The sequence below is a fragment of the Barbus barbus genome (assembly GCF_936440315.1).
Source record: "Barbus barbus genome assembly, chromosome: 49".
In the NCBI taxonomy this organism is placed as follows: Eukaryota; Metazoa; Chordata; class Actinopteri; order Cypriniformes; family Cyprinidae; genus Barbus; species Barbus barbus.
In genome coordinates, this window is record NC_136727.1 from 15,677,185 (window position 1) to 15,700,475 (window position 23,291).

General features: G+C 37.6%; 1 protein-coding gene across 3 annotated transcripts; it reads right to left on the reverse strand.

Moving 5' to 3' along the window:
* Positions 1 to 9,698: 9,698 nt before the first annotated feature.
* Positions 9,699 to 23,287, reverse strand: pdgfba (platelet-derived growth factor beta polypeptide a; the record flags this gene model as incomplete). 3 transcript variants are annotated; one of them, XM_079413002.1, is made up of 7 exons in its annotated part: positions 22,791 to 23,287; positions 17,614 to 17,710; positions 15,482 to 15,553; positions 14,736 to 14,929; positions 12,704 to 13,589; positions 12,339 to 12,462; positions 9,699 to 11,394 (listed from the first exon to the last, which is right to left on the reverse strand). In XM_079413002.1, the coding sequence occupies exons 1-7, from the start codon at positions 22,860 to 22,862 to the stop codon at positions 11,382 to 11,384; spliced, it is 1,458 nt and encodes a 485-aa protein (XP_079269128.1). In that variant the 5' UTR covers positions 22,863 to 23,287. The 3 variants fall into 3 exon arrangements, with proteins under 3 accessions (XP_079269128.1, XP_079269130.1, XP_079269129.1); XM_079413004.1 differs by having other exon boundaries at positions 17,618 to 17,710; positions 22,791 to 22,849; XM_079413003.1 differs by lacking the exon at positions 9,699 to 11,394 and having other exon boundaries at positions 12,335 to 12,462; positions 22,791 to 23,238.
* Positions 23,288 to 23,291: the final 4 nt, after the last annotated feature.

Here is a 23,291-nt window from a genome sequence, read left to right on the forward strand (position 1 = left end):
CCCCACCCAAACACACACACACACACACACACAGTTCAAGATTGCTTTGAAGACATGCACAGTGTGTGAAGAAATTTCAGCGAGTGTTAGAGATAGAAGAGTGAGATAAGAGCTAGTTAGCAGGTGCGAAAACAGCAGTGTGTGTGTCTGTATGTACAATCATGTAAGTTAGCTTTAGCAAATTGCTAAGCATGCAGTCTTAGCTATACTAACAAGGGACATTTTTTTTTCTAAATCTCCTCACAAATATAATGAAACATGTTGTAAAATGATATGCAAGGACATGTAAATAATTCTAACCATTTGAAAGACAAATTAATTAGCCAAATCAAAATGACCTTTTGCTTTACAGCTTTATAAATGTAGCTTTTAGCATTAGTAGAGCACTGCAATGATGACGTAATTTTGCAGGCCATCCCAGATGTTAGCATCACCCTGGTTTCCTCAACACAAACCCAATAGGGTTTTTCCATTGGCTTTTGGTTTATTGCAAAAATAAGCTCGGTGACCCACAAAAGTTTCTGATTCTTGCACATTTTTATCATCCAGATAATAAATGAACACAACTTTTATGAATTTTGAGGCCTAAATACAATCGGCGGAAGTAGAAAGCTAAATGTAGGATATAAACAAACTACACTACAATCACACGACTTTTCAAGAGTGTGATTATAAACACAGTGAGGCTACGCAGCAGATTGGTTAATGAGTAGATGAGTTTCCCTGTTCGGCATAATGATGTTCAGTGTCCTCTGTAGTAACGTTTAGCCACTTGTTAGCAACTGCTTTTTTAATAAGTAAAACCTATTACTGCTGTATTTAATGTTGTATAATAAAACATGAACATATCTTGAACTCGTGTTTACCATAAACTTTATTTCAGGCATTTAACCGAAAACTAATTTTCGTGACTTCAGGACGATGGAATTGGTAGTGTTAAAATGCTAACTGCTTTCCAGGTTTTGGCCTACAAAAATACACAATCCCTGCAGCACTGTTACATTAAATATTATCTTAGCATCAAAACTAGAGAGGATTTGAACATGTCTATGAGAGGTTCTAGCTAATTTAGCTTCAACTGTCTGTTCAGTGCTGTCAGTCATAGTGAAACAACACATACCTCACAGCAGATGCTGAGTGGGGCCGTGATCTCTCTTGCTCACACATATTGACAGTCATGGTGCAGTTGAGAGGTCTCTGACTCTAGTTGGGTGGGATTCCCTGTACTGAGTGCTTTCTAAGGGGAGGAATTCAGAAACTGTTGGAGACAGACAGACAATATTGACACAGTACTGCACAATGAGGGAGAAACCATTACAGTACATTCCCAAGATCAGTTGAACGTCATGGACACTTAACCTAAAAATAATTGTGAAAGTATAACATCTGAATTGTCCGTCATGCTTGTCCATGTTTGTGAAGCCTGCAGGCATTGAGTCATGCGATAGGTGTCAGATATGTTGTCTGAGACATTAGTCACACAGCGAGATTAGGTCATGACACAAAACCAATTATACGAGATACTGTTCAGATTAACTGTCAGATTGAATTCTGGGATGAATGCGGTGATTACAAACTGCGATGGATGCTGTAGGATCTTAAGAGCGTTGCCGATTTTGTTTGTGAAAAAGTAGGCTTTCATTTTCTTATGTGTGTTTGTGATAGAATGTGTAATGTGTTCAATCCAGACTTTTTCAGAACTAATAAACATGCATGCACATTCTGTCACCAATATAGTCTGAAATGATGCAAGCTGAGTTCCAAAAATAAGTACATTTTAGGAATCGCAAAGTTTTAATTTACACTAGCAACAGATTTCCATATAAATTGCTAAATGAATGAATAAAACATCTTTTTATGATATTTATATTAAATATAGCTACTTAGTTGTGTAATTATAAATTGCTAAATATAAAATTATTCTAAATATATTGGGGAAAAGACAAATATTTGGTGCGACAAATATTTTAATTTAAATTAGCTGTTAATGTGCCTATTCAGATAAACTTGAACACTTACATGCCAGCAATGCAAAGTATTTTTTGTCAGAGACAGCTTCTGATCTCTATTCCATCGCATTGTTAAGAAAACTGGCCAACCAATGAAATTTATTGTTTTTGTCACATACCCTGAGCCACTGATGTTACAATTACATAAAACTAACTTAGTGGTATTTCGCTAAGCGACAGTGAAAATCAGAGGAAGAAACCACTTTTTAACGCAAAATTGCGCGCAAGGTGTGACCAGATTTGAGTGAAAATGGTGTGAACAGGCCTTAAACCTGCATTTAAAATCTCATGCATTCAAAAGAACAAAATCGTCACTGTGGCTTATTATGTAATAAATTACTCACGGTTTACATTGCGAAAACAAACTCTCTGACGAATTTAATTTTTACGAATGATTGGTGCCTGATATATGTTTATCAGACAGCTCTGCGAAGTACATATATTTTATATTTTTCAAATTGATCTCTCCCAACACAATCTCATGGGAATTCGTAACTATTTTACGTTTTGGTGAATTGGTAGTTAAATAGTTTTCCCTAGCTTGAGATCAGGTTTGATATCCCAAAACTTTAGAAAAAAAACAACCTCTTTAGCAACCGGATTAGCACTATGTTTAAGAATAAAGCATTTTAATGTTAAAATTAGCCAGTAATAAATATTTATGCCTGTAATTTTTCTCAATTCTCCAGCAATTGGACATAATTATAACCATTTAACTAGAGTTGTACAGTATTATAGCATAGTCCAATTTCTCTGTCCCTGTCTTTCTCTTAGTGCCAATCTGTTTCCCATGTGTATGTTGTGGGCTTTATCTGTCCCTTTAAGAGTGTGTCCTTACACACGGCTGCTAAATCTGGCACAGGTCCGTGTGTAGCGTTACCAGCCCTGCGCGATCTGATGGTGATTATGACACACACATTAGGCCTTATTCCACCCATGCATTATCAGCTCTATCCGTGCCAGCCAAAACACACAGAGCACACAAATGCATAAATAATGCACACAGAGGCATCATAGCCAAAACACACCTCAGATGGTCCACGAACTCATAAAAAGTTGATTCAACACTAACTTGTTACAGACCAGCTGAGAAAATGCTTACAAAACCTTTTGACATTTGAGTTCAATTTAATGGTGCTACAATTGGCAGCATTTTTCAGGATCCGGATCAGAATCAGAATGAGCTTTATTGGCCAGGTATGTTTACACATACAAGGAATTTGTTATAGTGACAGAAGCTCCACAGTGCAACAGAAAGACAGCAATAGGACAGGACACAGATAATAAAAGAATAATATACAAATAGGCAATGTACAAAACAGCAAAAACACAATATATAGACAATTATGTGTATACAGGTCTGATATGTGCAAATTGAAATGAAAAAAATAAGTATGTGTGGTGAATAAATAATGTATAATAGAGTTGTGTGTTCCACGTTTAGTGTCAAGTGTTCATGAGATGGATTGCCTGAGGGAAGAAACTGTTTCTGTGTCTGGTCGTTCTGGTTTTCAGAGCTCTGTAGCGTCGACCAGACAGTAACAGTTCAAAGAGGGAGTGTGCTGGATGTGAGGGGTCCAGAGTGATTTTGCCAGCCCTTTTGCTCACTCTGGATAAGTACAGTTCTTGGAGAGTGGGGAGGGTTGCACCAATGATTCGCTCAGCAGTCCGGACTACCCTCCGTAGTCTTCTGAGGTCAGATTTGGTAGCTGAGCTGAACCAAACAGTTATTGAAGTGCAGATGATGGATTCAATGATGGCGGAGTAGAACTGTTTCAGCAAGTCCTGTGGCAGGTTGAACTTCCTCAGCTGGCGAAGGAAGTACAACCTCTGCTGGGCCTTTTTCACAATGGACTCAATGTGTTTGTCCCACTTCAGATCCTGAGAAATTGTGGTGCCCAGGAACCTGAATGACTCCACTGCAGTCACAGTGCTGTTCGTGATGGTGAGTGGGGGGAGAGCAGGGGGGTTTCTCCTGAAGTCCACGATCATCTCCACAGTTTTGAGCGTGTTAAGCTCCAGGTTGTTAAGACTGCACCAGACAGCCAGCTCCTTAACCTCCTGTCTGTAAGCAGACTCGTCACCGTCCTGAATGAGGCCGATGACTGTGGTGTCATCTGCAAACTTCAGGGGCTTGACAGAGAGGTATTTAGATGTGCAGTCCTTCGTTTAGAGGGAGAAGAGCAGTGGGGAGAGAACACAGCCCTGAGGAGCTCCAGTGCTAATCGTACGTGTGCTGGATGTGTATTTTCCCAGCCTCACTATCTGCTGCCTGTCTGTCAGGAAGCTGTTGATCCACTGACAGACAGAGGTGGGGACGGAGAGCTGAGTTAGTTTGGGCAGGAGGAGGTTTGGAATGATAGTGTTAAAGGCCGAGCTGAAGTCCACAAACAGGATCCTCACATAAGTCCCTGGTCTGTCCAGGTGTTGCAGTATGTAATGCAGTCCCATGTTGAATGCATAATCCACAGACCTGTTTGCTCTGTAGGCAAACTGCAGGGGGTCCAGTGATGTCCTTCAGATAAGCCAAAACCAGTTTTTCTTGACGACAGATGTTAGAGCCACAGGTCTGTAGTCGTTAAATCCTGTTATCTTGGGTTTCTTTGGGACTGGGATGATGGTGGAGCGTTTGAAGCTTGAGGGGACTTTGCACAGCTCCAGTGAGAGGTGTTCAGGGCGGGTGTGGGGTGTTTTTTAAACCTGTAGTAGAACTTATTCAGGTCGTCTGCCAGTTGTTGATTCTCCAAAGTGCTGGGGGATGGTGTCTTGTAACTGGTGATATCTTTCATACCTTTACACATTGAAGCGGAATCACTGGAAGAGAATTTGTTCCTTAGCTTGCCAGAATAATTCCTCTTTGCCACTCTGATCTCCTTTTCCAGTGTGTATTTGGCCTGTTTATACAAGACTTTATCCCCATTTCTGTAAACATCTTCTTTGGCCTGACGGAGCTGAGTTTTGCAGTGAACCATGGCTTGTCATTGTTGTAAGTTAGATGAGTCTTGGTAGGAATGCACATATCCTCACAGAAACTGATATAAGATGTTACAGTCTCTGTGAGCTCGTCCAGATCGGTGGCAGCAGCTTTAAAAACAGTCCAATCAGTGAGAGAGACAGTGTTTTCTTCATAATATCAGAGCATAATGTTTCAGGAAAAAATGATCCAGAACTTGATTTTATCCAAAATTGTACATACCACAACAGAGCTAGTTTGCTAAAACAACAGCTTTTTATTATTCAGTTAGCATTAACCAATAGCCTGCCTGGCCTAGATGACATCACTGGAAAATAAAATTCAGAGGTAAAACAAATAATATGTGGATGCTTTCGAAACACTGGTTCACGAGTTCACACTTACATATATTTAGAACGAGTTACTTAATGCGTATTTGGCGAGTATGGTAATACGCAGTTGGTGTGCTGTCCTGGGGAAGGGCTCCGAGGTCAGGAATGGCCCGAACCCAGAGTATCCCCCATGGTGTTAGTAAGAACTTAGTGATATTGGTGGAGAAGGGGTGGTGGAGGGATGCTGATAGACCGTCGAATGGGTGGAGGTATGTCAGCTGTATTTATATCCGTGTGTTGATTGACTTGATTGCGTGCCACTTGTGTTTAATTAGGCTAAGTATCTGATGTGCTCCTCCCGAACTTTGTTAATAAAACATAATTTTGTGAAGCTTCGAAACCTTTGCGAATTATTTTGAACCAGTGGTTTGGAGCATTTATCAAACTGCCCAAGTCACATTAGTTCAGTAGACTGCTTTTACTTCCATAACTGTTTCAAAGTTTTTGAAAATTTCAATGGTTCGCCATTAGGGGCTGATCTCTATGAACCCATGAACCATTGTCTATGTGGTTTTTACCTGGTCTCAGATGAAGTTTAGAAATTTGAAGACATTTTTAATGACATATTTGCTTAATAAAAATGAAGAGTTGTACTTAATAGACTCTGAGTTTGCAACACTAAAACACTAAACACTAAAATGACCCCTAGCTATGTGATTCTAGAGCAAATTTGCCCCCGTCTTCACCTTTTTCTTGTGTAAGCGCTACACACCCATGCGTTTGTGGTTAAATCTGCACTTTATATTAGATGCACACAGACGTGTTAATTCGCAGAGGTGTACAGAGGTTGTTTGAGCAGTGTAGATGGATGGAGGTTTGACCGGGGCAGGGGAGATCAGGCCAGGTGGAGCCCAGGTGTGAGTGAATTCAGTAAGGGTAAGCTGCAGGGTGTGCCAGGGGTCAGCTGGAGCTCTCACATCATGCTAACGCACCAAAACCACAGCATGCATCACAACACACACACAAGCAGAGATGCATTCACTTTCAAATAGTGTTTTATGTCATCCTCCCCCGAGTCTTTCTCGCTTGGTTGAATTAAGTTCACAGAATACAATGCTTGAAAAAGTATTTTCTAAACTACATTTCTGTTTTGTTGTAGTTGTTTTTTTTTTCAGATTTTTCATATTTGGTTTTTGTATCTTAAGAGGTATTATTAACATTCCAAACAAAATCAGAATGAAAGGCTTCAGGAAAAATTATTGGCTGAACTTTTAAAGAGACAGAAGCTCTGTTCCAAAACTTAGTAAGCTGTCTTCCTAGACAGCATGAAATTATGGCATCATAAATATGGTATAAAAAGACAAAGTTATGACATAAAAAGTCAAAATATATTATGTCATAATTAGATCTTTTTATTCAATTCTTTCAACTTTGTATGTCCATGTTGTCATAATTAGGACTTTTTATGACATAATTATAACTCTCTTTTGTCATAATTTCAACTTTAATGTCAGAATTATGACTTCTTATGTCATAATTATGATTTAGTATCTCATAATTTCAATATTTTATCTACACTGAACAAAATTATAAACGCAACACTTGTTTTTGCCCCCATTTTTCATGAGCTGAACTCAAAGATCTAAGACTTTTTCTATATACACAAAAGGCCTATTTCTCTCAAATATTATTCACAAATCTGTCTAAATCTGTGTTAGTGAACACTTCTGCTTTGCCGAGATAATCTATCCACCTCACAGGTGTGGCATATCAAGATGCTGATTAGACAGCATGATTATTGCACAGGTGTGCCTTAGGCTGGCCACAATAAAAGGCCACTCTAAAATGTCAAAAGTCCGAAAAGTTTGCACGTTAAAAAATAAATAAACGTGGTGTCAATCACGTTTACACACTGCCTCCGAAACTTTCGTCCATCATAACATTTTTTTGGATCAGGTTCAATTTTATGCGTTTTCGCATCCGTAGCAAGCATTTTGATAGGAAAGGATTACGAATATGAAAAAAAACCAATACTAAAATTTTGGACTCCGTGTGCAAGGACCTTAATTCTGCAAAGTCAAGCTCTGTTGGAACGCGAGTAGAGCTTCTTATTTCCATGAGGAGCACTATTTGTGTGGCACATGGCGCATTTGTAGAGCGTTCCATCTACACTTAGTATGCTGTCTTAGAAGGCAACTCACTAGATCTGTGTGGAGAATATTTTACTATTGTGCATTTTTAACATCTTGGTCATAACTTTGGGGGTCTGGTGGTGCCTACAAATTATTGCTGTGTCTAATTTTTTTTAAATTTGACTCAACCCTCACTTGACGAGGCAGCCCCTATGTTGGGGCCCCCAGACACACACATACCTCCCACTTTGAGGTTACTGGGGTCTTGTGAAGACTACCGCCTGCGTTCACAAGGATTTACCACTTATACAGCATCACTCCCTACATGTCTCTCTCACACTCCCTTTCTCCTCATCTGCCCTCTCTCAGACTCTCCTCTCTTACTGTATCTCTCCTTTCACTTTACCGTTTGACCCACAGCCTGCCCACGTACTCATTCCTGCTTGCTCTCCCATCTATTTGCTTTGTCTGCGTAACATTTATCAGTTCATCTCCCCTGGCCAGCCCTTTCGTATCTGTTACACCACCTGATCTCCCTCTGCGTACACGTCCATCTGTGCTGCTATGACGACTGTCGGTAACCACTGCGACCTGTCACCCTCACACACATAAATAACAACTGTAATGTGACCACCACACGCTACACGCTTAGAAAGACTCATGCTGTGCAGAATCATCCATATGTACAGACACAAACAACATTTTGAAGACGCTGTGAACTTTGATTTTTTTTGTTTTTAAGAAGCATTAGCATGCATATTAGCAGGAACAGTCTACAAAATAGTGTTTGTCCTGATTTGAATGGAAAAAAGTAGAATTTATGACACTTTTTTCTCAGATTGTATTGCAGATTGGCAGATAAACATAATCTTGTTCTTGCATTTGCATGACATATTTTGTATGGTACAGCTAATGCTGCTTAGAAAATCTGGGGCATTTCCAAGATGGCTGCCAATCTATATTTACAGACACACATTAACACAACATTCTGAAGTGGTCACAAAGGTTGATTTCTGAGGAAGCATTAGCAAGCGCATTAGCAGGAACAGTTTGAAAAATAGTGTGCATCTTGATTTGAGATAAAATTGTAGAATTCATGACACATTATTAAGATTGTTTATCTGCCAATCATCAATACAGTCTTGGATGGATTTCTTTGATACTGCATTTGCATGACATGTTGCGCATAATACAGCTAATGCTGCAAATTTGGCATGGCTTTAAGGGATTTAGATAATTATGGAAGCCTGTTTCTGCCACTGAATAACAATAAAAAATTAAAAAGGCATTTGCGACTCACAATTCCGACATTTTTTTTCAAATTTGCGAGTTTACATCAAACAATTCAGATTTTTTTCTAATTTTTCAGATTTTTTTTTCTCGCATGATACAAACTCACAATTCTGACATTTTTTTTAGAATTGTGAGATATAAATTCACAATTCTAAAAAATTAAGTCAGAATTTGCGAAATATAAACTTGCAATTCATTGTTATTACATTGGAATTGTGAGATATAAATTCAGACTTTTTTCTCAGAATTAAGTGATATAAACTCGCAATTCTGAGAACAAATCAGTCTTGTTTTCTCCTCAGAACTAGACTTTTCAGACTTTCTGAAAAAAAAAAAGTCAGAATTGGAAGATGTAATTGTGAGATAAGGAATTGTAAGATAAAAATTTGCAATTACCTTTTCTTAAATTTAGTGGTGGAAATGGTCTTCTATAGATTATACCTATCTTATTTTGGTTTATGACGTTCCTAAAAATAATATCAGTGATAGTTACAGATACACACAAAACAACATTTTGAAGACAATGCAAACCTTATATTTTAAGAAAGCATTAGCGTGCACATTTGCAGAAACAGTATGATTTGTGCTAAAGAAGTAGAATATATGATACTATTTTTGTCAGATTGTATTGCGGATTGGCAGATTAACACAAGAATCCATCTGTTTAATACTGTATTTGTTTGACATTATTTTTAAAATATAGCTAATGCTACATTGAAAATCCAAGATGGCCGCCAAAAGTGGCTTGGTGTCAAGGGATTTTGATTATATACTGTTTCATTTTATTTTCATTTAAAAAAAAGTATCACAGTCCAGACCATAATTATATAAATGATTCTTCTGCAAGTAGAGAGTCATTTATGGCGGTATTAAGATACAACTTTTCTGAGAGGATTTTAGCATGCTAACAGTAACAGTAAACTGCTAGCAGGCTAAAATCCCAAGGTAAAACTAATTAATTTTCAACAAGACAATTACTGTCTAAATATTTTATATTTATTTGTCTACATTCACATGGAAGTGGACTTGTTTTATAATGGTGTTACATCTTGCAGTTTTGTGAGGGTCTTGTGCTTAGTTTTTGAGACCATGAATGTAGTTAAAAATGGTTTGACTTTTAAAAACACTTCTCGGGACACCAGTCTGCAGCCCACTGTTTTTGAAAACAGGAATTTATGCTATGCATATGTCACTTAAGAAATCATAACCATGGTCATATTTGAATGAATATGCTTCCAGCTGGGAGGGTGAGTAAAATTATTATCATTAGTAAAATCTAAAATGTTTTTGCAAAATTCGATTTAGAAAAAAACATCAACCAATGATAAATTTAACACTTTCTATATTTATATTAAAATAGCATTATTACATTAACAATAATTTCCATCAAAACAAATAATTAATTACACTTGGAAGCAGATGGGTAGTGTATCTACCTTTTATAAATAAGTTACGTAAAAAGCCAGAAAAGAAATGCATAATTTACAAACATATATTTTTTTAGCTTTACAAGATTCCAGAAGCAGCTGAATGCACAGACGGACGTTTGGGAACAGCAGGCATTAAATGTCAGAGCACTCCATACCGCCCCCTACAGGATGGGAGTATTTCACGGTAACCTCATTACAGCTAAACACAATCTTCTTTATTTTATTTAAATATTGAATTAGGTACTATTTGACCGTGCATCTACCAACATGCGAACATTAAGTGCTTTCAGCACTTCATTGTTGATAATCTCCAGTGTATGTCATTCCAGTGTTTTTGCACCAATTAAATAATGTGCATGTTACTGAGAGATCCTTACTAAAAAGTACTGAGGCGGTACCATGGTATCAGATGGATAACCATATTCATATACCATGGTATATACATGGTACTCCAAAGTACTTCAACGAATACCATCATATTACCATGGTAAATGTCCAAAAGACTGTTTTGTAAGTGCTTTTACTCCTCGATATCATATCTAGCCAGCTGATATTTTGCTATTAAATAAACTTGGAGTGTTTAAGTAGCTTGGAAAATATACAGATTATACATTTTGAGATGATCTCTTTGAGAGTCCAAATTCACAAGTCCTCACAACTTTCCAGTTTTAACTTCCAGTTGCTATTCCAGTAGTTCCTCCAGTGGATAAATAGTCCAGAGTTGTTTTCCAACCTGACCTGCAGTGGGTCTACATCATTCATTGGCATTTGAAGGCTACTTTGACTTTCCCCAAGTAGCTAATCACTGATTTGAGCCAGATTCTTTGCCAAACAGAAGTTCAAGTCAATATTGCACCACATTTGGCAGTTGTGCTGACCGAAGTGTGAAGTGTATTTGGCAGACCGCAATTGTATTGTTTTAAATACAGTCTCACTATTTGGCAGGCTGTGTTTGCGTCTGTATGGAATCCCTTTTAAGTCCTTTCTTACAGGATATCCTGAGTACGATCAGCTCCCGTAGTGCAGAGAACTGATGGCCTCCTACGACTGCAATGTCTGATGGGAAATGTAGTTCATGGGAGCTTATTTGGCAAAGATCAAAGACATTTCCAGTTATTATAAAAAGATTTCCAGTGTGTCTCTGCTATATCCTGTGTGTGTGTCTCCACCCTGACTCCCAGATTTGTGGTTGCTCCTGGTACTTTGTCAGCAGTTCAGAGTCTTGGTCTTCTTCAGGACATTACCCTGTTAGAAGATGGAGGTCCAAATCTGGTTAGATCTTTGATTAGATTTCACTTGAAAATTTAATTGCTTTGTTAAAGCCGCAGTGTGTCATTTCCGTGCCGCTAACGGTATCCAACTGAACTGCAGTCTGTTTAAAGGGGCTCAACCAGTGCTGTCTATATCTGGAAGACGCTATTAAACTTAGCATTTGCTAGCATTGTAAACCCAACAATGATAGATGGGGTGTTGGAAAGTATTTCTGCAGTTCTGTTTGATGCCACTAATTACACAGAAATGACTCAGTTTTGTTGTATTCTATGTTTAATAGTGTATGGGTCAATGACATGTAAAAGCGTTCACAAGGTACTCTTTGTATTCTTGTTGGTTTCATATCATTTTGAAAAACCTTTATATCATTTAAGACAAATTTAAAATGAATGACTTTAAAAGTGTCATGTGGTATAAAGGAAAAATATATTCCCCTAAAACTTTATATATACATCTTACCTTATCATTATTTTCATTTTATTTAAATATATTTTTCAAGGTAACAAATTTCAAGGATTCAAGGTAAATTGCATTACGCTTTTGGTGAAACATGCCACTTGACATTTTACAACCTGATGTAATTTCCTGTTTTGGTGCTGGTAGCCAAACAGTTGAGTGTAGCCACTGACTTCTATAGTATTTTTTTCCATAATATGGAAGTCAATGGCTACCATCAACTGTTTGGTTACCAAAATTTTTCAAAATATTTTCTTTAGTGTTCCACAGCTGAAAGAACTCGATACTGGTTTATAACAACTTAAGGTTGAATAAATGATTTAAATTTTTATTTTTGTGTGAACTATCACTTAAAATATTTTTTTATTAAGTATTTGATTCTTTCATTGAGGCTTTTGTGTCTTGTTGTTATGCCATTGAGCCGTACACTTTCGATTATCATACTACAATAATAATATTACATTATCATCGCTCTCATGGAGGCCTTGCTCATCCTCCTCCGGTGTTTCCGTCGGCGCTTCCGCGGGGGCTGAAGAGGGGGTGGAGTCTGTGGGGCTGAGGGAGTCGTGGGAGGGGTTTTTGTCACTATGGGATAATGAAGAAAACAGAAGACTGTGGTTAGAAGGACGGTTTGGATGAACGCTGAAAGAGTTAATCTCAAGGCAGCCATCACAATATTAGCATTGCATGATTTGTTGACCCTTGACTTTATAAGCTACCTCTGACGTTAAAGAAATGGAAAGAATAACAGGAAGCATAAGCTACTAATTACAATACAATGTGTACACACACAATAACTCACTCAATAGACATCCTATACACTGACCTGTTCTTTGTGTGCTAGTGTGTTGTTGGCTAACTGCTTGCGTTGTATGCTGGTGAAGCTGATGGTGTCGGTGGTGTTGGTGACGAAGATGCTGTTGTGTTTCCTCTTGCTGCTGTTCCTTTTCCTGCTTATTTTGGTTACTTGCCTCTGATTGGTGGTGGTGGTGATGATGTTTTCTAACTTCTGATTGGTCAGAGTGATGATTTAGTACTTCTGATAAGCCACTGGATTGGCCAATGACCTCAACGTGGCTGTAAGTGTGACTAAGACCATCTAATTGGCTGCTGTGTGGCACGATGTGCTCTGATTGGACAGAATTGCGGGAACGATTGTTTTTTGGTTGCTGTGGTGTTGTTTGATATGGTTTTGTCTGTTGATCCTCTTGGGGATGTTTTTCGTAATGCTGTTGCGTCTTTTTCGCCATGCCGTCGCCACTGTGTTCGGTTTTCATGGGCTCAACCTCCTCTGTTTGTGTTGTGTCACTCATCATGCGTGGATCTCCTAACGTGGTTTGTCTGGTGGGAACATCTCCTCTGCTTGTATAAACTGGTGTTTGTGTGAGTGTATGTTGGTATGGGCTTTGTCGGTACCCTTGTGTGTGAGCGACTGTGTATTTCGACTGCCATTGTAATTCCTGACTCTCTCTATCCTCCAAATGGAGCCTTTGGTTATGTTTAAGTTCATCATTGCGGTGTAGCTCCTCTTTCGATTGCGTCTTTGGCAATGTTACTTTAGGGTGGGGTCTGGGCGGAGGAAGGGGTGAGGTCTGGAGCCGTGGGGATTGTGCAGAAACACGTGATTGACAGCTACAAGTCACATGGTCCTCCACGGGTATGACAACCTTCTCGTAGACTGGTTGTCGGTTGATGAACTGGATTTTTGTCATCTAGACAAAAAAAAAAAAGAGATATTAAAATAATGATATTTACAATGATAAATACCACTTAATTTCTGAAGTTCTGAAGCTAAAAATTTGACATACTTATTAGCATTAAAAATTCCAAGTGCACTTAAATATTGGGTAAAATAGTCCATTTGTAATTAGGGTCGCAAAGGGGTGGAAAATTTATAGTAACTTTCCAGAAACTTCCCCAAAATTTCCGAAAGATTCCAAAAAAATCCTGGAAAGTTTCCTGGAAGAATTGTTGAATAAGTTATGTTATTTTTGTTTTCTTTGCACACAAAAAGTATTCTCATAGCTTTGCAAAATTGAAGTTTAGCCACTGATGTCACATGGACTGTCCTTGCTACGTTTCTGGGTCTGGGAACATTTGAGTTGTGTTGCTGTCTATGCAGGGTCTGAGAGCTCTCAGATTTCATCAAAAATATCTTAATTTGTGGTCTTATTGGTTTGGAACGTCATGAAGGCAAGTAATTAATGACAGAATTTTAATTTTTGGGTGAACTAATCCTTTAACAATGTGATATGCTAATTTGCATAAAACACAGTACAATTGGGTAAAATACTCTATTTGTAATTAAATAGTTTTATGTTAGCATATGTTGCTAAGCTAACAATGTTATATCCAATTAACATTAAAATGCACAATATGTATAAATATTGGGTAGATAAGTGTTTTTAAAGTTAGATTTAATTATTTTATGTTAGCATGTTGCAACTATAACAATGTTATACACTAATTAGCATAACATACCGTAAAAAAAGACCAGTTGTAACTAGATTTGACTATTTTATGTCAGCATGTTTCTATGCTAACAATGTGACACAAATACGAATTAAAATGTAGTATACAGATATCGGGTACCTACACTTGTAAGAAGATTGAACTTTTTTATTGATATTTTAAGATATTGAATGAAATACAAGTATATTTTTAGTTTTAAGATTTCTATGAACTCTCATAGATGTTTTTCACAGAACTCTGTGCAATGCATTATGGGAATGATTTGTGTAATGATACTTGAGAGTTTGGCCAAAATAAATCTTTTAAGGCATTATTATATTCCTATCTTTTAGAAAACTTGTTGTCTAAAACAGCTACTAAGTCATTTAAATTTTGTGCATAAATACCTGTAAATGTCGTGTTTCTGTGGTGACTGGCACACATTGTAAAACATGTGTGTTGCAGCAGCCCGAACAGCGCTGCACTTCCACACACTGAGGCCATAACAAGAAGTTGGCGTTCCGTCTGTCCAACATCGAACGGGTCACTTCCATAACTTCTGTTCTCACCTTACACATCGCCAGCTGGGCCACCTGAACATCTGGGAGAGAGTCAGAAATAACAACGGTTGATTTTGACAGCAGCAGCCAAACTGGATGGAAGTTAGACAAACCAGACTAAGAAGACTACAGACACACTCTATAATTCACCCTCTCAGCACTGTCAGTGTGTTTGTTGTACAGTTCACAGATCTGAGGTGCACTTGACTGAAAGTGAGCACTCAGAGAAAGAGAGCAAGAATATAAGAGTTTGAGTACATGTGCGAAAGAAGCGTGGGTGGTAAAATTGAGCTTTGAAACTTGCATGTGTGTGTGTGTTTGAGGGTGACCTAAGGACATGTGGCGAGACAGAATCAATCACAGAGACGCAACAGCAGACTCCAGGCCCATATAAGCACATCTCACACACTCGCACAAACACACAACAAAGCCACAACACCATTGTGGAATGGAGATGCCACAGTGTCTCAAAATAATCACCACAGACTGGAAATACATTGAAATTCTGCTGGAGGACAAAGATGAAGAGACGTGAGTGTGGAAAAGAGACAGTGAGACAAAGAGAGGAAGGGAGGGAATGCTAGCAGACTTACTAAGGCTTCTGGGAAGACGTCTGTGAGTTCCGTTAGAGTGCATCTCATTCTCGGGCTTCTCATCATCTTCCTCTGAAAGTGAAAGACAAAATGAAGGAGGAATTAAAGATATGGAACATCGTTCACCAATTAGAGATCATAAAGCTGACTTTAGATTCGTGACCTTCTGAAATTCACCAGTTAAGTGTAATTTCATTTGTGTGTAATCAGACTTTAAAGGCCTGTTCACACAAAGTATGATATTTATAATATTTTTGGAAAAGTTACTTTTAAAAGTAAAGCATTACAATATTGTGTCACTCCATAACAAAGTAACTACTTGCATTACTTACAGTAGTTACTTTTTCTGTAATGTAATGCATTACGTTACTTTTGCGTATTTTTGTTGTGTTTCTTTATGAAGTAAGTCGTTTTCACGGATCTGTGTGAACGGGGAATCGTTTAGACAACATTGTCATCTTTACCCAATAAAACTAACTAAACGTGCCTTAATTATATGAAAATACAAAAGTCCACAGCAAAGCTGTAATGATACAATCGGAATCACTTTCAGAACAATTGGTTGCAGCTGTTGAATGATACAAATATTGACAGCCAATCAGAATCCATCAAACAAAGCGCTCAAAATTTAAAGCAGCAGATGACAAAACGACAGCATACACTTATATTTTGTGTGTGAATGGCCTTAAAGGGAAAACCACACAACAACTATAACGATAACAACACAGAAAAACAATTTCACTCTAATCGCTTTCAGAATGATAAAAACATTCACAGCCAATCAGAATCCACCTGACATTAACAAGCCTGAGAATGTAACGTGGCATACGACAAAACTGCAGCGCGCTGTGTTATTGTCCATTAGTGCGGACGATAATGTAGTTATCGTTATGGTTATAATTTTTGGTGTGAATGGGCCTTGAAGGGTAGCTCCTACCACAATTATGATGGCACAGAGAAACGATTTTGTTGGAATCACTTTCAGAATAGTTTTCCCAGCAGATGAACGATTAAAATATTGACAACCAATCAGAATCCACATTTTAAGCATTTAAAGTGATACACGACAAAACTGCAGTGACAAAACTTTGCATTTTCAAATTTCAGTGAGCATTATCTTTTACAAGACATTGATTTATTTTAGGGGACAGCAGGACTTAGGACATATATTTTCTCCTTTTGGGGAGACACTTCAGTTAAACAGTGTAAACAAAGAACCACCCACTCATACAGGAAAGAGTTGTTTGACTGACACGTAAAGTGACCAATCACAGTCTGTTTTTTGTTTATCGGACATAATTCTAAAAACAATGCAGAACATACATCTCGATTTACTAGAAAGTATCTTGAATATCCTTCAAAGAAAATCATTTGAGGCCAAAAACATTCTGAACTTGCGACTATTTCATCAACTAGTTCTTCTTTCAAAGTGAACCTGTAAATACGACTCATGGAAACTCGCCATTGTAATGTGCATTGAAGTTGCACAACTCTGCTTTGTCTGTGCATTTGTATGTGTCTCTGTGCGTTTCATCCTAAAAACCTGCTGTGTCTGGGATTGCCATTTGAATCCTCTTGATTCCACTGTCCCGACACCTTGCCGTAAAGCTGATCAAGCCCTGTCAATCTACTGTATATCCATAAGTGACGTTCGTCTGGTATAATAGCTCTTGTAGTAAGGGTCGTAACATTGTTAAATCTAGCTAAAATACACACACATACACAGGGAACAATAGCATAGACTGTGTTTGTGTTTGTGTTTGTGTCCCCTCTGTAAACTTTGCGCTGGACTGGGCTCAAGGTCACTGCTATTGTGCCTGTGAAGAGCTATACATGGCCCATTCATGTAAATATTACCATTATCCACATGCATGCACACACACACGTACACACACACACTGCATTCCAGACCCCTCACTCTTTCCTGCCTCACCTTCCCACTCAACACACCCCAGAAAACACACACATTCCACAAATGACGAAACATTTACTAGTGCTGATATGGGTTTTATAATATATATATATATTCTTTTTTAATTCAAATGTGCATTTAAATTTGTAATAAATAAATAAATATGTTTTGTATGCTCTATTTTGTATTTAGCGTATTTCAAGTATGGGATCAGCTTTACCTACGGATTCTACGTCCAGAAGTCTCTTCAGATCATCTACAGTTGAGATCGGACTGTTCATCACTAAATCAACCAGAGGTGGAGGGAAAGGGTCCCCCTGATGAAAAAAAGAGAGAGAAAGAGGTGGTCAAACATGTCTAGAACAAACACACAGTGTCTGAGTGAAAAACCGGTTCCTGTAATTTCAATAAAATACATGTCTAATCAGCGTACATGCGACACGTGTTGCAGAGTTACAGAGAGCATGTGTGGAGCGCTCCATTTGTACTTTGCGTTTATTTTTTATCTCTGTCCTTTATTAAGCTGCATTACTCATAATCAGGTCACTCTGTGTGTGTTTGTGAGACGTGGTCAATGTCATGTGGCAGGCAAACAGTGGGAAAATAAATATATAAATAAAATATATTGCCGTAAACAACAAACCAATCAAATCACATCCCCACACGGCGTTCCTCATAAATGTGTTATAATGTCTTACAGTATACTGCAGTCAGATTTTTCAACAATAATAGTTGTGCTGTTATTATCTAGACATGCATGGCACAAATTATTAATAAACTCATTAAAAAGAATGTGCCAGGGAAAACATGATATCTCTTTTAAATCAGTTTTATATACAGACAAGTGATATGTTGGTCAGGCTGGGGTGCGTTTCCCAAAAGCATCGTTAGCTAACTATGGTCGTTAGTTCCATTGAACTCTATTGTAACGACGGAACTTGCGACCATAGTTCCTTTTGGGAAACACACCCCTGATTAATTGGCTGATGTAGACCATGTTATAAACCATTTGTTACTGGTAATGGTAGTACCCCATTTCAAGCAAAACAGGTGATTTTAGCAATTTTAAGTGCATTTAACCAGCTGCTAACTTTCCAGTTTAGTTATGAAAACATGATATCTGAATGTTCTCTGAACGATCAAAACATCCAGTTTTTTAAATGCTATGTGAACATTACAAAAAATATTAACAGAACGACCCATTTTATCATTTTGCAAACATTGTGGAAAAAAGTTACTTTTAAATGTTCTCTGAACCATCCAAAACTAATCAGTATTAAGATTTTTTTTTTAAGTTAGATGAACATCCAACTAAAATTGTTTCAGAAAAAAAAAAAGTTGGATCATAGCTTTGAGAAAACCTTGCCAGAACATTAGCGCAAAGTTCGAGTTTGTTTCCTGTTAGCTGGATATTAGCATAAAATCAGCCACTAGCCAAACTGCTCTCTAGATATTAGCATCGGCCCTTGAAAAACCCATTTAGATGGACCACTAATAGAAATATTGTAATGTTCATTTTGCAAAGATTGCAACTAGGGATGGACGATATATCAGCAGAGATTATTAACCAGTAGAAATTTGTCAACTAGTAGAGATTTTTGACAATTGTCTCTATTGTGGTTACACATTCACGTGGCATTACTGTGCTACATGTTCATGAAAACGTATTGTTTACAAGCGTTTATAACGTTAATAACAAGTGATTTTAAGCCATTGAAACGCAAATCAGCAGCAAAAGGGAACTCACTTCGCTATATGCGAGCGCTGTCTGGGAGACTGTTTCTGAGTTATTTTTTCTGCTTTGTAGGCCTTGAATAGTTAAATACACACTTTTGTGTGTCAAAATGCCCGTCTTTGCAAGTACCCTGATAATTACAGCAATTTAGACACATCAGTCTTAAGTGAAAGCAAACAACTGACAAAGAAAACACATGTGTAACAGTGTACTGGATCCAGGCAGCTCTTAAAGTGACAGCAGTCTCATATTCCTGCTGTCTGTCATTTATGCTAATCAAACATGCATGTTTGATTAACGTTTGTAATGACTGTTTTCGATTTATTTATTTATTTTAAATTTAGGCTAGTATTAGTTTTTTGGTGTCAAGAATTATGAAATTTCTATGGTATCAAAAATTTTGGTATCATAAAGACCTTAAAGCAAAAATAACTATATCATGATATTTATTGTGAAATAAATCATTACCATGAAATAAAACTACTCATATCGTGATATAAAATTTTGGACATATCGCTACTTGCGACCTTTTTTTAAACTAAGCAAACTCAGCTCATTCAGAGAACGTTATGAATGACGTCACAACCATGAATACAATACAACTGCCCGCGTTAAGTATGCGAATGTGACAATACAATCGCACAACAATTCGTAACTATTTTGATTTGTTTGTACGATTAATTTGTTCAACCTCATTCATAGGTTTAGAGATTAAACTTTATACATACTTTTTCATTTCATATCACATTGTAAGAATTTGTATGAAATTTCACGAAATTGCACACTTTTCATTATTTATCATTTTTCGTGCAATTTCTCATGCAATCCGGTTGGAATGTGAACGCTTGTAGCTACACGAACTCTGTTTCATGCGTTGCTGCATTCTGAAATGCAATGAAGTGATTATAGCTGAGCAAGCAATCATAACAATAACATTTGCATACAGAAGCCTTAAAGGTACAGTAACAACAATCTGTTTCATTCAAAGAATCAGAAAGACGGTAAAAACAGTTGTGAAAAATTCAATTATGATGTCATGAAGCAACATAATAAGTACACTTATAGGGAAAAAAACCTAAAAAATACTACAAAAATGCAGAATAGTAGTCAACTAAGTTAGCCAGATGCACAAAACAAAGATGCCATCCAGTTGGACAGTGAAAGACCAATGTTCATCAGCATGTGTAAAATTCATGATGGATACTAATGTGTGAAGAACTGCACATTGGTGTGAAACACACATGCACTAAAGCAGTATTTCATACCCACTGTCAAGTGCATGTGTGTGTACTGCAGTCACACATACAGTATACTGATCCTATTAGGATGACATCACTCCCATTTGCCACATGCCGTACTGAATCATGGGATGCAGGAATGCCAATAGTTCATCCAGGGGAAAAGTTGAGGAATGGGGTTAATTATGGACCTGGATTGCCATACGCACACACTTGAAACATTAGAGGGCGGCCACATGGCAGTCTGCCATAACTGAATTCAGACAAAAAGAAATACTTTATCCACACCTGCACATACAAACACACAGTTTGTATAAATAGATGCACAAATATAAAAAGAAGGATTTGTTAAAAAAAAAAAAGGATTCGATAATCATGCTTACATAGAGGGAGATTAAATATTATATGAACAGCACAATAAGGTCGATCCATCTTCCATTTTCCAAAACTGAGTCATTCATTCGATGCACATTTGTTTGGCTCCTCTCAGTTGTTGGGCTCAGCTTTCATTCGTTCGATTCCTGAGTCATGTCTGCAAAAGCAATTTCGATTTTTTTAAGCCCTAGGGCCGTGACACACACGTAATGCCCCGAGAGACCCAAAGCCAAATCATCTTATGTGATTCCATCCACATGTCTTTAACGTGCCGCCTAGATTATTCCTCTCTTTTATATAACTTAAACACAAGACTTATGATGCATCAGCTGGAGGACTAAAATCCCATCAGCTGTGACCTTTTAAACTCCCTCAAACAGTCCGAATCAGAGGGCTGGGTTTTAAAGACCTGACATAAAGTTTTTTGTAGGTTTGGTGGTGATATCCAATAGACGGATTACAGAAGCATCACAAGGGGTTTTAGGTCTAATAGTGTGTGTGTGCATGTGTGTGGAAGGTAATTGATGTGCATATGTCATAAAGACTTTTCTATAAAGTCAAATGCATACGTGAGAATATCTGTAACCCAAATCAAGATGCATGAATGATTCTGCTGAATCCTTTCTATTACCGTAGGACGGACTGTTTAGGCAGATACCCATATATTTATGATAACCCATATGTTAGAAAAATGTACTTTCAAATATATTTTAATACATATAAGCCTGGTTTCACAGACAGGGCTTCGACTAAGCCAGGATTAGGCCATTGTTCAATTAGGACATTTAAGTCATTTTTATAAACATGCCTTGGACAAAAACATTACTGGTGTGCATCTAAAGACAAAACAAAGGCACTGATATACTGACAAGTTTCTTTCAATTGAAACAGCTCAGGCTTACATTTTAGTCTAGGACTAGGCTTAAGTCTTGTTTGTGAAACCGGAGGTTAAATATATTTTTTTTTACATAAACACACACATGAATCGTTTTGAATCAGAGGCATGAATCATCAACCACTATGATTTTTGATCAAGTTGAAAAATGTACATTCAAATGTATTTTTTACGTAATATTTTACATATATGTCCATGACTTTTCCGATTAGGATTTATTTACATGAACTTTTAGAAAAATGTACATTTAAAAATATTTGAAAACATATATAAATATATTTTTGTGCACACATACACACACAAATCTGTTTGACTGATTCCTTGAAAAGACCCGAATCATCCACCACTATGATTTTTGATCAAGTTATTGAAAAGAGTACATTCAAATGTATTTTTCACATAATATAAATATTTTAAATGCATGTCCATGTTTTTTTCACATTAAGTTTTAGAAAAATGCACATTCAAAAATATTTATATAAATATTTTTTTAAGCAAGTTTTTTAAAAAATGTACTTTAAAATGTTATATTTAAATATTTACAGTTTGTAATGTAGCTCAAAATTATAAAAACTATTTAAGATGCAAATATATTTTTTCTGTGTGTGTGCACATGTGCTTATTAGTTTTTATATTAGATTCATTCACATCATTCCTCTTAGTCTGGAAATCACAATTTAAAGTTTCTGTGGCCGTGGGAACCCTCCAGAGGACCTTCTTCTATAGCAACTCGCAGCACTATTTTAATACGGCTAAAGACGTACTGTAGTGTTAAATGCACAACATAATTGAGGTTTAAGCAGTGACAGTGATGCTCTTGGACTGAGGGATGTGTTTTTGGCAGTGGTGCATCTGGGAACCCATCCAATGCTCATAAATGCTGGCAACCCTAACAGTATCTTTGTTTGAGTTTAGAATTGCAGATATAAACAAATACAGATAGATTAAGCATCAAATCAAGTATGGTTTCTCTTTTCTTCTTCACTCTGGGGCCAACGCGCAGTCAGGCATGCTTATGAGGGAATTTGTTAGTTTGCTCGAATTTCATCCTCGAAATCAAGACAGTTAAAAGTGCGCCGTGAATGCAGCTATTGTCAAATGAAACAAATGAATTAAACTCAAACCGAGCGTGACGTCAGTCAGGTGAGGCTTACCTGCGCGCGACCGGACCGCAGGCACGCTGCGAGCGCCGCGAGCACCAGCAGCAGCAGCCGCGAGCTCATCATGCGCGCACATCCAACTGTCTCTCTCGCTGTCAAACACACACACACACACACACACACTGCAGGAAAGTTTATTCCAGAGGGGCTGAGTCACTTTGAACACCGTGCCAGCTGGTCCTGTTTGACATTTAACGGCGTATCCCAGATCTCCAGAGTGGAAATGAAGTGTCCGTTAAAAATCGCATGTTAATGATACACTTGAAAGGAACCAAAACTCCAGTCTTCGGATTAAAATATCAGCTTTAAATATCCAAGAAAAATAAGTCCAGTGTGTTGATTTTCAAAAATAGCCCGTGCATTTTCATTCCAGCGACGCAATGCAACTTTCCTTGACGCTCACGCAGCAGCGTGTTTCTCAGGTGCTTTAATGTCGCGCGCTGCTGCACTTCGCTCTAGCTTCAGCCTTAAAAACGCAAACCCCGCCCCCTGAGT